This window comes from Gigantopelta aegis, unplaced genomic scaffold (genome assembly GCF_016097555.1).
Source record: "Gigantopelta aegis isolate Gae_Host unplaced genomic scaffold, Gae_host_genome ctg3325_pilon_pilon, whole genome shotgun sequence".
Taxonomy (NCBI): Eukaryota; Metazoa; Mollusca; class Gastropoda; order Neomphalida; family Peltospiridae; genus Gigantopelta; species Gigantopelta aegis.
The window spans coordinates 64,700-78,944 of record NW_024533281.1 but is presented as its reverse complement, the minus strand read 5'-3'; the positions used below and the strand labels follow the sequence as shown (position 1 = coordinate 78,944).

The following is a 14,245-nucleotide window of genomic DNA, read 5'->3' as shown; positions in this document are numbered from 1 at the left end:
GGCTTCCTAATAAAAATACAATTACAAGTAAGTGTAATAAATAAAACTTGCAATTCATATCAATCTATTTCCTTGGTTATAATGAATACCTCACAGACAGATATCTAACTAGTCCCTTTGTAATTATTATGGCTAGTAATAGTTCAAATTCCTCATGCTTTATCAGATTTCTACTCCAGTCATGACCAAGAGCATTGGGATGATCATGCAAGTAAGATTCAATTTGACACAGGATAACTAGCTGTTTCCACAAAGATCAAATCTTTTACTGCTGATGAAAAGAATAGATTGAAGAAAGCAAGTGGTAGTTTGTTGGTTATATCAAGAGTAAGCCCAGGTGATTCAGTAAATGGATGAACTATAAGGTTACTTTGCTATTATTGGTAGTCTTTAGTTAACTGTAGGTAGGCTAGCTGTAGCAGTAGTGCTAGTACTGGGCCAAGCCTTTGCTGGAGAGGTGGCAACCAATGGATGAACTACAATAATTATTATTATTTTGTACATGTGTGTAAAATCATCTTATAAGTGGGTGTAGGTGGAGCTAGGAAACTGCTTCTTGTTGGTGAAGGTGGAGCTGAAGAGTTACATTTTAGTACAAAGCTTTCAGAAGTCAGCCTTGCTAGTAAATGGCTTTGCAAAAGATCTGTCAGTGCTTCGTCTTCATCAATGTAGCCGTAGAAATCACTGTCTGAATAGTCACTTTCAGCACCATCAATACACTGTAAAAGGAGGTCTGGGTCAGAAGGCAAGTGTATAAACCTTCTGCTTGTCAATGCCATGACGCTTTAACCATGTCAATAGCTTTACAAACCAGTGATTGCAATCATATTCACGTTCTTGCTTTCGAAAAACAGTCCAGGTGCCTCGGTAATAGTTGCTGTGCAAAATTGCGATTCCACCCACTCAATAATTGCATCCGCCTGCTCATAATTACGCAACCACCCGTTAAAGGGTTCACATAAAAACCTGTTCCTTTTTTTAGCAAAATGGGTTTTCAAATATTGGCATTTTGGGGGCCAAAAAAATTAGCAAAAGGGTTTTAAAACATGTGCAATTTTCACACTAAAATGCTTTTTAAAGAGGCTGTGACAACTGACACATTTTGCTGCCAATAAAGTTTTAAACAAGGGTTAAAACACACATTTTTGGCACAAGAAAGTTAGGACATGTATATTTTGGCACCAAAAACATAGAAAAAAGTTTTAAAATAACTACAATTTCGACAAAAAATGTACATATTAAAATATACATTTTAGCAAAGACTCTATTCCAGTCCATAGACTAAATGTCTTTAAGCCTTTTGCAAATAGTTTGCAGTGCTAAGTATAAACCCCATTATTGTAAGTAGTTCGCATTGTTAAGTTTACCAAAATACTGTAAACTCTATCAATCCTTTAAAGGGTAACTGAAATGTGTATTTTGAAATTTTTGAAACTTGGTTATTTGTTAAATAATAATATGATAACATGTAAACCTTACTCCTTTTCTTGAAATGGAACTTCCTTTTAGAAATAAAACGAAGTCAAATCTTGCTCAATCATAAGTCAGCCATCTTCTTCCTGTTTAAGCAGCAAAATCAGCGAAACGCATTATGACATCACAAGATGAACGATGAACGCATGCAATCGATAGTTTCGCACCTGTTATAGAGATGGATGCACTTGCTAATGAAGAAACTAGTGGATCTGAACAATATTCAAGTCCAATGCAGGATGATTATAGTGAAGATGAAGATTCTTTTGCTGGTATTGTTTTACCTTATTTATATGAATCAAGTGATAGCTAAGCATCCAGTAATAGTAGTAGTAGTGAAGACTTGGAGCTGTCCTCAGAAAGACTTTTAAACTTTAATTGGTATAAACATAAATGAGGAATAACGTTAGTAATAATATTATATGTTGATTATAGGTGTGCATGTAGCCACTGTGTAAGTATGAGTAATTCAAAGAAGTGCATTTGCTGCCAAGAAATTATGAAAATGAATGAGAAAATGGAAGCTGAGATACCTGAACTCCTATGTATTACTGACCTTCCAAGATTTCATGCTGTTTGCTTGAATGTGTGGACATTACAAACTGCGTATTACCAATACCAACAAGAATATGGGTCTGCAACTTACCATCAGCTATTAATGAGTGAGTGTTATTTGTCCAAAGATCATGCTATTATATATACTGGACATTCTTTTTGCTTCATCTAGACATTACAGGTACATAGCATATCGCCAGTTGACCAGATGGGTTATGGGATGGCTAGGCAGACATATTAGAGTGGTATTACTTGCTTGTGCAGTTAACAAAATAGGAGAAACACTCCCTCTGCAAACTATGTTGATTTAAATATCTTAATCTTTAAACTTAATCAATAATAATAAAACATAGTGTAGTATGCTATGTGATTGTTATATTATTGAGGTATATTGTAGAGCATTGTACAATTTAATACTAACATTAAACAATAAATTTATTTGCCAAATCTGCTTTCGTGCTGACTAATAGCTTCGCTTTTGTCAGGATAGCACAAAGGTGGTGGGGGTCTGAAAGTGTTAACACATCTTTCAGATGGCTCTGCATTTTTTCCAATATCATTGAGAAAAGATTTTTTACATATTGTATAGTTGTCTGACAGCCTAACATTAACATGTTGTGACAGCTTTAACACAACTGAAATCACATACCTTTGATTTCATTTTTTGCTTTTTCTTACTGCTTGATAGTACTATTGCAATGGAAGTACAATATGAACAAAATCAGTATAAGTATACACTTCAAAACATGCCTGGTAGAGGATCTGATACAAATGAACATGATTCATATCCAGGCTCTTCAGATAAATTCGAATGTCCCACTCTTAGCTGAGCTAATTCTTCATCTGTAGCCATACTGGACTCACTCTCATCATCAGCCAAATTGGACTCTTCATCTGATACATCTTCTACTAGCATTTTCACAACCTAAATCAATTCAAACAGTTATAATCCGTAGTGATAGCTCTTATATATACCCTTCAAATTCTCTCTTCTTTTGTAACGTTCATGTCTACTTGTTGATTTTGACTTCTTTAAATGTGATGCCTCCTTAGTTTGATATTCGCTAACTGGTCTCTTGAAGACTGTCGGGATAGCATCAGATTTCAGTTTTATTCTTTTAGATAACCCTAGACTAGCAACTACAACTACATCAGGCTGGAAACAGTCTTCAGTAAAGTGGCAACTACACAAAAATGAGTACTTGGTTGGTCCTAACCACTCGTCCCTGGTTCTCTTTCCTTGCTCAGTCCATTTTTTTACTAAGTACTGGATCTTGAGGGAATGAAAATAGACTCACTCCATCCTTATTAGTATTACCACAACTGAAAGCAACACATCTCTTAGGCATTTTCCAATAGTTCACACTTCTTACCAGGTGTTGAATAGTGTTCATCGTTCATCTTGTGATGTCATAATGCGTTTCACCGATTTTGCTGCTTAAACAGGAAGAAGATGGCTGACTTGTGATTGAACAAGTTTTGACTTCGCTTTATTTCAAAAGAAAGTTCCATTTCAAGAAAAGAAGTAAGGTTTACATGTTATCATATTATTTTTAACAAATAACCAAGTTTCAAAATTTCAAAATACGCATTTCAGTTACCCTTTAAATTAAAGAGTTTCAAGATTTAATGGAAATGAACTTAATAAACTGTCAATTGCAGTTTATTGAGTTATACTCTCTGAGTCCTTTAACCAAGGCAGTTTACATTATGAACTTCTCTCAATAATGCAAACATTCTAAATTGCTTAAAATAAAGAGTTTACAGGGTTAACGCAAACGAACTTAACAAACTGTCAATTCCAGTTTATTGAGTTATACTCTCTGAGTCCTTTAATCTAAGCAGTTTACATTATAAACTTCACTCAATAGTCAAAAACCTTCTAAACTCTTTAAGTTAAAGTCTTTAGAGCGTTAATGCTTACCAACTTAATAAACTGTCTGTGGGTCCCTTAATCTAAGCAGTTTACATTATAAACTTCTCTCAATAGTCTAAAACTTCTAAATCCTTAAAATAAAGGCTTTGGAGCGTTAATACAAACAATCTTATTAAACTGTCAGTAGCATATTATTGAGTCAGTCTCTCTCAGGGCTTTTATATAAGCAGTTTACATTATGAACTTCACTCATAGTCTAAACATTCTAAATTCTTTAAATTTAACAATTTGAGCGTTCATGCAAAACAACTTAATCAACAGTCATAGCAGTTTATTGAGTTAGACTCTTTGAGTCCTGTCATCTAAGAAGTCTATATTACGAACATCAATCAATTGTTTAACCCTTTTCAACTCTTTAAATTAATGAGTTTACAGGGTTAACGCAAAACAACTTAATAAACTATCAATAGCAATTTATTTAGTTAATCCATTTAAGGCATTTAGACTAAGTAGTTTACATTGTAAACTTCACTCAATAGTCTAAACCTTCTAAACAGTTGAAATTAAAGATTTTAGAGGGTTAATGCAAAGCAGCTTAATAAACTGTTAATTCTAGTTTATTTAGTTAGTCTCCTTCCGTTTTCAGTCTAAGCAGTGTACATTATAAACTTCACTCAATAGTCTAAACCTTGTAAACTCTTTAAAATAAAGAGTTTAGAGGGTTATTGCAAACCAACTTAATAAACTGTTAATTACAGTTTAATTAGTTAGTCTCTTTAAGGCCTTTAGTCTAAGCAGTTTATATTATAAACTTCAATCAATGGTCTAAACCTTTTAAAACCCTTTAACTTAAATAGTTTAGTTCGTTAATGCAAACCAACTTAATAAACTGTTCATTGAAATTTATTCAGTTAGTCTTTTTAAGTCCATTAGTATAAACATTTTACATTACAAATTTAATTCAATAGTCTAAACCTTCTACACTTTTTAAATTAAAGGCTTTAGAGCGTTATTGCAAGCCAACCTTTAAAAAAGTTAATAGATGTTTCTTTAATTAGTCTCTTTGTGTCCTTTAGTCTAAGCATCTTACATTTTCAACTACACAAAGTAGTCTAAACTTTCTAAATTCTTTAAATTAAAGACTTTAGAGCGTTAATGCAAACCAAATTAAAGAGTTTATAGGGTTAATGCAAAGCAGGTTAATAAACTGTTAATTCTAGTTTAGTTACTTAGTCCCCTTCAGTTTTCAGTCTAAGTAGTGTACATTATAAACTTCACTCAATAGTCTAAAACTTCTAAACTCTTCAAAATTAATAAACTGTTAATATCAGTTTGTTTAGTTAGTCCCATTAAGTCCTATAGACTGAGCAGTTTACTTTGTAAAATTCACTCAATAGTCTAAACCTTCTTAATTCAAAAACTGTAGAGCGTTAATGCAAACCAACTTACCGTCTGTTAATGGCAGTTTACTTATTTAGTCCCATTAAGTCCTTTAGACTGAGCAGTTCACTTTAAGAACTTCACTCAATAGTCTAAGACTTCTAAAGTCTTTAAATTAAAGACTTCAGACCGTTAATGAAAACAAAATTACTAAACTGTTAATAGCAGTTTATTTAGTTAGTCCCATTAAATCCTTCAGCTGAGCAGTTTACTTTATAAACTTCACTCAATAGTCTAAACCTTCTAAAGTCTTTCAATTAAAGACTTTAGAGTGTTAATGCAAACCAACTTTCTAAACTGTTAATAGCAGTTTATTTAGTTAGTCCCATTAAGTCCTTTAGACTGAGCAGTTTACTTTATAAACTTCACTCAAAAGCTAAAACCTTCTAAACTCTTTAAATTAAAGATTTTATGGTGTTAATGCAAACCAACATACTAAACTGTTAATAGCAGTTTATTTAGTTAGTCCCATTAAGTCCTTTAGACTGAGCAGTTTACTTTATTAACTTCACTTAATAGTCTAAGGCTTTAAAACTCTTTAAATTAAAGACTTTAGACCACTAACACAAACCAACTTACTAAAATGTTAATAGCTGTTTGTTCATTTAGTTAGTGCCATTAAATCCTTTAGACTGAGCAGTTTACTTTATAAATTTCACTTAATAGCATAAAGCTTCTAAAGTCTTTAAATTAAAGAAATTGACAGTTAATGGAAACCAATTTACTAAACTATTAATAGCAGTTTATATACTCAGTCCCATTAAGTCCTTTAGACTGAGCAGTTTGCTTTATAAACTTCACTCAATAGTCTAAACCTTCTAAAGTCTTTAAATTAAAGAAATTAGACCGTTTATGCCAACCAACTAACTAAACTGTTAATAGCACTTTATTTAGTTAGTCCCATTAAGTCCTTTAGACTGAGCAGTTTACTTTATAAACTTCACTCAATAGTCTAAACCTTCTAAAGTCTTTAAATAAAGACTTTAGAGTGTTAATGCAAACCAACTTACTAAACTGTTCACAGCAGCTTATTTAGTTAGTCCCACAGAGTCCTTTAAACTGAGCAGTTTCTTTATAAAATTCACTCAATAGTCTAAACCTTCTAAACTCTTTAAATTAAAGACTTTAGAGCGTTAATGCAAACCAACATACTAAACTGTTAATAGCAGTTTATTTAATTAGTCCCATTAAGTCCTTTAGACTGAGCAGTTTACTTTATAAAATTCACTCAATAGTGTAAAACTTACAAAGTCTTTAAATTAAAGGTTTTAGAGCGTTAATGCAAACCAACTTACTTAACCATTAGTAGCAGCTTGTTTAGTTAGTCCCATTAACTCCTTTAGACTGAGCAGTTTACTTTATAAACTTTACTCAATAGTCTAACCCTTCTAACGTCTTTGAATTAAAGACTTTAGAGCGTTAATGCAAACAAACTCACTAAAATGTTAATAGCAGCTTCTTTAGTTAGTCCCATTAAGTCCTTTAGACTGATCAGTTTACATTATGTACTTCACTCAATAGTCTAAAACTTCTAAAGTCTTTAAATGAAAGACTTTAGAGCGTTAATGCAAACCACCTTACTAAAGTAGTAATTGCAGTTATTTAGTTAGTCCCTTTAAGTCATTTAGACTGAGCAGATTACTTTATAAATTTCACTCAACAGTTAAAAACTTCTAAAGTCTTTAAATTAAAGACTTTAGAGCATTAATGCAAACCAACTTACTAAACTGTTAATAGCAGTTTATTCAGTTAGTCCCATTAAGTCCTTTAGACTGAGCAGTTTACATTATAAACTTCACTAAACAGTCTAAACCTTCTAACGTCTTTAAATTAAGCACTTTAGAGCGTTAATTCAAACAAACTCACTAAACTGTTAATAGCTGCTTCTTTGGTTAATCCCATTAAGTCCTTTAGACTGATCAGTTTACTTTATAAACTTCACTCAATAGTCTAAACCTTCTAATGTCTTTAAATAAAAGACTTTAGAGCATTAATACAAACCAACTTACTAAACTGTTAATAGCACTTTATTTAGTTAGTCCCATTAAGTCCTTTAGACTGAGCAGTTTACTTTATAAACTTCACTCAACAGTCTAAACCTTCTAAAGTCTTTAAAATAAAGACTTTAGAGTGTTAATGCAAAACAACTTATTAAACTGTTAAAAGCAGTTTATTTAGTTAGTGCCATTACCTCCTTTAGACTGAGCAGTTTACTTTATAAACTTCATTCAATAGTCTAAACCTTCTAACGTCTTGAAATTTAAGACTTTAAAGCGTTAATGCAAACCAACTCACTAAACTGTTAATAGTAGCTTCTTTAGTTAGTCCCATTAAGTCCTTTAGACTGAGCAGATTACTTTATAAACTTCTCTCAATAGTCTAAACCTTCTAAAGTCTTTAAATTAAAGACTTTAGAGCGTTAATGCAAACCAACTTACTAAACTGTTAAGAGCAGTTTATTTAGTTAGTCCCATTAAGTCCTTAGTCTGAGCAGTTTACTTTATAAACTTCACTAAATAATTTAAACCTTCTAAAGTCTTTAAATTAAAGACTTTAGAGCGTTAATGCAAACCAAATTTCTAAACTAGTAATTCCATTTTATTTAGTTAGTCCATTAAGTCCTTTAGACTGAGCAGTTTACTTTATCAAATTCACTCAATAGTCTAAACCCTCTAAACTCCTTAAATTAAAGAGTTTATGGCGTTAATGCAAACCAACTTACTAAACTGTTAATAGCAGTTTATTTAAATAGTCCCTTTAATTCCTTTAGACTCAGTAGTTTAGTTTATAAACTTCGCTCAATAGTCTATACCTTCTAAAGTCTTTAAATTAAAGACTTTATAGTGTTAATGCAAACCAACTTACTAAAGTAGTAATTGCAGTTTATTTAGTTAGTCCCATTAAGTCCTTTAGACTGAGCAGTTTACTTTATAAACTTCACTCAACACTCTAAACCTTCCAATGTCTTTAAATTAAAGACTTTAGAGTGTTAATGCAAACCAACTTATTAAACTGTTAACAGCTGTTTGTTTAAGTAGTCCCATTAAATCCTTTAGACTGAGCAGTTTACTTTATCAAATTCACTCAAGAGTCTAAACCCTCTAAACTCCTTAAATTAAAGAGTTTATGGCGTTAATGCAAACCAACTTACTAAACTGTTAATAGCAATTTATTTAAATAGTCCCTTTAATTCCTTTAGACTCAGTAGTTTAGTTTATAAACTTCACCCAATAGTGTAAACCTTCGAATGTTTTAAAATTAAAGACTTTAGGGCGTTAATGCAAACCGACATACTAAACTCTTAATAGCAATTTATTTAATTAGTCCCAATAAGTCCTTTAGACTGAACAGTTTACTTTATGAACTTCTCTCTATAGTCTAAACTTTCTAATGTCTTTAAATTAAAGACTTTGGAACGTTAATGCAAATAAATTTCCTGAACTAGTAATTGCAGTTTATATAGTCAGTCCTATTAAGTCCTTTAGACTGAGCAGTTTACTTTATAAACTTCACTCAATAGTCTAAACCTTCTAAAGTCATTCAAGTAAAGACTTTAGAGCGTTAATGCAAACCATCTTACAAAACTGTTAATATCTGTTTTTTTAATTAGTCCCATTAAGTCCTTTAGACTGACCAGTTTACTTTATAAACTTCACTCAATAGTCTAAACCTTCTAAAGTCTTTAAATTAAAGACTTTAGAGCGTTAATGCAAAACAACTTTTAATACTGTTAATAGCAGTTATTTAGTTAGAGCCATTGAGTCCTTTAGACTGAGCAGTTTACTTTGTAAATTTCACTTAATAGTCTAAGGATTCTAAAGTCTTTAACTTAAAGACTTTAGAACATTAACACAAGCCAACTTACTAAACTGTTAATAGAAGTTTATTTAGTTAGCCCCATTAAATCCTTTAGACTGGAAGTTTGCTTTATAAATTTCACTTAATAGTATAAGGCTTCTAAAGTCTTTAAATTAAAGAAATTAGACCGTTAATGCAAACCAACTTACTAAACTGTTAATAGCAGCTTATTTCGTTAGTCCCATTAACTCCTTTAGACTGAGCAGTTTACTTTATAAACATCACTCAATAGTCTAAACCTTCTAAAGTCTTTAAATTAAAGACTTTAGAACGTTAGTGTATAACAACTTACTAAACTCTTAATAGCTGTTTATTTAGTTAGTCCCATTAAGTCCTTTAGACTGAGCAGTTTACTTTATAAACTTCACTCATTAGTCTAAGCCTTCTAAAGCCTTTAAATTAAAGACTTTAGAGTGTTAATGCTAACCAACTTACTAAACTGTTAATAGCAGTTTATTTAGTTAGTCCCACATAGTCCTTTCAACTGAGCAGTTTACTTTATAAACTTCACTCAATAGTCTAAACCTTCTAAATTCTTTCAATTAAAGACTATATGGTGTTAATGCAAACCCTCAACTTACTAAACTGTTTATAGAAGTTTATTTAATTAGTCTCATTAAGTCCTTCAAACTGAGCAGTTTTCTTTATAAACTTCACTTAATATTCTAAAACTTCTAAAGTCTTTAAATTAAAGACTTTAGAGTGTTAATGCAAACAAACTTACTAAACTGTTAGAAGCAACTTGTTTAGTTAGTCCCATTAATTTCTTTAGACTGAGCAGTTTACTTCATAAACATCACTCAATAGTCTAAACCTTCTAAAGTCTTTAAATTAAAGACTTTAGAACGTTAGTGCAAACCAACTTACGAAACTGTTAATAGCTGTTTATTTAGTTAGTCCCATTAAGTCCTTTAGACTGAGCAGTTTACTTTATAAACTTCAGTCAGTAGTCTAAACCTTCTAAAGCTTTTAAATTAAAGACTTTAGAGTGTTAATGCAAACCAACTTACTAAACTGTTTATAGCAGTTTATTTAATTAGTCCCATTAACTTCTTTAGACTGAGTAGTTCATTTTGTAAAATTCACTCAATATTCTAAAACTTGTAAAGACTTTAAATTAAAGACTTTAGAGCGTTAATGGAAAACAACTTATTAAACCATTAGTAGCAGCTTGTTTAGTTCGTCCCATTAACTCCTTTACACTGAGCAGTTTACTTTATAAACATCACTCAACAGTCTAGACCTTCTAAACTCTTCAAATTAAAGACATTAGAGCGTTAATGCAAACCAACTTATTAAACTCTTAATAGCAGTTTATTTAGTTCATGCCATTAAGTCCTTTAGACTGAGCAGTTTACTTTATAAACTTCATTCAATAGTCTAAACCTTCTAAAGTCTTTAAATAAAGACTTGAGAGCGTTAATGCAAACCAGCTTGTTATACTGTTAATAGCAGTTATTTAGTTAGAGCCATTAAGTCCTTTAGACTGAGCAGTTTACTTTGTAAATTTCACTTAATAGTCTAAGGATTCTAAAGTCTTTAACTTAAAGACTTTAGACCATTAACACAAGCCAACTTAATAAACTGTTAATAGAAGTTTATTTAGTCAGTCCCATTAAGTCCGTTATACTCAGCATTTTACTTTATAAATTTCACTTAATAGTATAAGGCTTCAAAAGTTTTTAAATTAAAGAAATTAGCCCGTTAATTCAAACCAACTTACTAAACTGTTAATAGCAGTTTATTTAGTTAGCCCCATTCAGTCCTTTAGACTGAGCAGTTTACTTTATAACTTCACTCCATAGTCTAAAACTTCTAAAGTTATTAAATTAAAGACTTTAGAACATTAGTGCAAACCAACTTACGAAACTGTTAATAGCTGTTTATTTAGTTAGTCCCATTAAGTCCTTTAGACTGAGCAGTTTACTTTATAAACTTCAGTCAATAGTCTAAACCTTCTAAAGCTTTTAAATTAAAGACTTTAGAGTGTTAATGCAAACCAACTTACTAAACTGTTTATAGCAGTTTATTTAATTAGTCCCATTAAGTTCTTTAGACTGAGCAGTTCATTTTGTAAAATTCACTCAATATTCTAAAACTTGTAAAGTCTTTCAATTAAAGACTTTAGAGCGTTAATGGAAAACAAACTTATTAAACCATTAGTAGCAGCTTGTTTAGTTCGTCCCATTAACTCCTTTACACTGAGCAGTTTACTTTATAAACATCACTCAACAGTCTAGACCTTCTAAACTCTTCAAATTAAAGACATTAGAGCGTTAATGCAAACCAACTTATTAAACTCTTAATAGCAGTTTATTTAGTTCATGCCATTAAGTCCTTTAGACTGACCAGTTTACTTTATAAACTTCATTCAATAGTCTAAACCTTCTAAAGTCTTTAAATTAAAGACTTGAGAGCGTTAATGCAAACCAGCTTGTTATACTGTTAATAGCAGTTATTTAGTTAGAGCCATTAAGTCCTTTAGACTGAGCAGTTTACTTTGTAAATTTCACTTAATAGTCTAAGGATTCTAAAGTCTTTAACTTAAAGACTTTAGACCATTAACACAAGCCAACTTAATAATCTGTTAATAGAAGTTTATTTAGTTAGTCCCATTAAGTCCGTTATACTCAGCATTTTACTTTATAAATTTCACTTAATAGTATAAGGCTTCAAAAGTTTTTAAATTAAAGAAATTAGCCCGTCAATTCAAACCAACTTACTAAACTGTTAATAGCAGTTTATTTAGTTAGCCCCATTCAGTCCTTTAGACTGAGCAGTTTACTTTATAACTTCACTCCATAGTCTAAAACTTCTAAAGTTATTAAATTAAAGACTTTAGAACGTTAGTGCAAACCAACTTACGAAACTGTTAATAGCTGTTTTATTTAGTTAGTCCCATTAAGTCCTTTAGACTGAGCAGTTTACTTTATTAATTTCACTTAATAGTCTAAAGCTTCTAAAGAATTTATATCAAGGACTTTAGACCATTAACACAAACCGACTTACTAAACTGTTAACAGCAGTTTATTTGTTAGTCCCATTAAATCCTTTAGACTGAGAAGTTTACTTTATAAACTTTCACTTAATAGTATAAGGCTCCTAAAGTCTTTAAATTAAAGAAATTAGAACGTTAATGCAAACCAACTTACTAAACTGTTAATAGCAGCTTATTTAGTTAGTCCCATTAACTCCTTTAGACTGAGCAGTTTACTTTATAAACATCACTCAATAGTCTAAACCTTCTAAAGTCTTTAAATTAAAGACTTTAGAACGTTAGTGCAAAACAAACTTACTAAACTGTTAATAGCTGTTTATTTAGTTATTCCTATTAAGTCCTTTAGACTGAGCAGTTTACTTTATAAACTTCTCTCAATAGTCTAAACCTTCTAAAGCCTTTAAATTAAAGACTATATGGTGTTAATTCAAACCAACTTACTAAACTGTTAATAGCAGTTTATTTAGTTAGTCCCACAGAGTCCTTTAAACTGAGCAGTTTAGTTTATAAACTTTACTCAATAGTCTAAACCTTCTAAATTCTTTAAATTAAAGACTATATGGTGTTAATGCAAACCCCAAACTTACTAAAACTGTTAATAGCAGTTGATTTAATTAGTCCCATTAAGTCCTTTAAACTGAGCAGTTTACTTTATAAACTTCACTCAATAGTCTAAAACTTCTAAAGTCTTTAAATTAAAGACTTTAGGCGTTAATGCAAACGAACTTACTAAACCGTTAGAAGCAAACTTGTTTACTTAGTCCCATTAATTCCTTTAGAGTTAGCAGTTTACCTTATAAACATTACTCAATAGTCTAAAACCTTCTAAAGTCTTTAAATTAAAGACTTTAGAACGTTAGTGCAAACCAACTTACTAAACTGTTAATAGCTGTTTATTTAGTTAGCCCACAGAGTCCTTTAAACTGAGCAGTTTACTTTATAAACTTCACGCAATAGTCTAAACCTTCTAAACTCTTTAAATTGAAGAGTATATGGTGTTAATGCAAACCAACTTACTAAACTGTTAATAGCAGTTTATTTAATTAGTCCCATTAAGTCCTTTAGACTGAGCAGTTCACTTTGTAAACTTCACTCAATATTCGGAAACTTCTAAAGTCTATAAATTAAAGATTTTAGAGCGTTAATGCAAACCAACTTATTAAACCGTTTGTAGCGGCTTGTTTAGTTAGTCCCATTAACTCCTTTACACTGAGCAGTTTACTTTCTAAACATCACTCAATAGTCTAGACCTTCTAAATGCTTTAAATTAAAGACATTAGAGCGTTAATGCAAAACAACTTATTAAACTGTTAATAGCAGTTTATTTAGTTCTTGCCATTAAGTCCTTTAGACTGAGCTTTTTATTTTATAACTTTCTACTTATTAGTATAAACCTTCTAAAGTCTTTACATTAAAGACTTTTGACCGTTTAATGCAAACGAACTTACTAAACTGTTATTGCAGTTTATTTAGTTAGTCCCATTAAGTCCTTTAGACTGGGTAGTTTACTTTATAAACATTACTCAATAATCTAAAGCTTGTAAAGTCTGTAAATTAAAGACTTTAGAGTATTAATGCAAACCAAATTACTAAACTGTTAATTGTAGCTTATTTAGTTAGTCCCATTGAGTCCTTTAGAATGAGCAGTTTACTTTATAAACTTTACTCAATAGTCTAAACCTTCTAAAGTCTTTAAATTAAAGACTTTAGACCGATAATGCAAACCAACTTACTAAACTGTTAATAACAGTTTATTTAGTTAGTCCCTTTAAGTCCTTTAGTCTGAGCAGTTTACTTTATAAACTTCACTCAATAGTCTAAGCCTTCTATAGTCTTTAAATTAAAGACTTTAGAGCGTTAATGCAAACCAACTTGTAATACTGTGAATAGCATTTTATTTAGTTAGTGCCATTTAGTCCTTTAGACTGAGCAGTTGACTTTACAAATTTCCCTTAATGGTCTAAGGCTTCTAAAGTCTTTAATATTAAAGACTTTAGAGACGTTAATGCAAACTAACTTACTAAACTGTTAATAGCAGTTTATTT

The 14,245-nt window shown here is 30.9% G+C and overlaps 1 protein-coding gene across 1 annotated transcript; it reads left to right on the top strand.

The window, feature by feature from the left end:
* Window positions 1–1,933: 1,933 nt before the first annotated feature.
* LOC121392048 lies at window positions 1,934–2,339 on the top strand. Its single transcript, XM_041523447.1, has 2 exons — window positions 1,934–2,079; window positions 2,201–2,339. Exons 1-2 carry the CDS (start codon window positions 1,934–1,936, stop codon window positions 2,337–2,339), a joined length of 285 nt encoding a protein of 94 aa, XP_041379381.1.
* The last annotated feature ends 11,906 nt before the right edge of the window (window positions 2,340–14,245 follow it).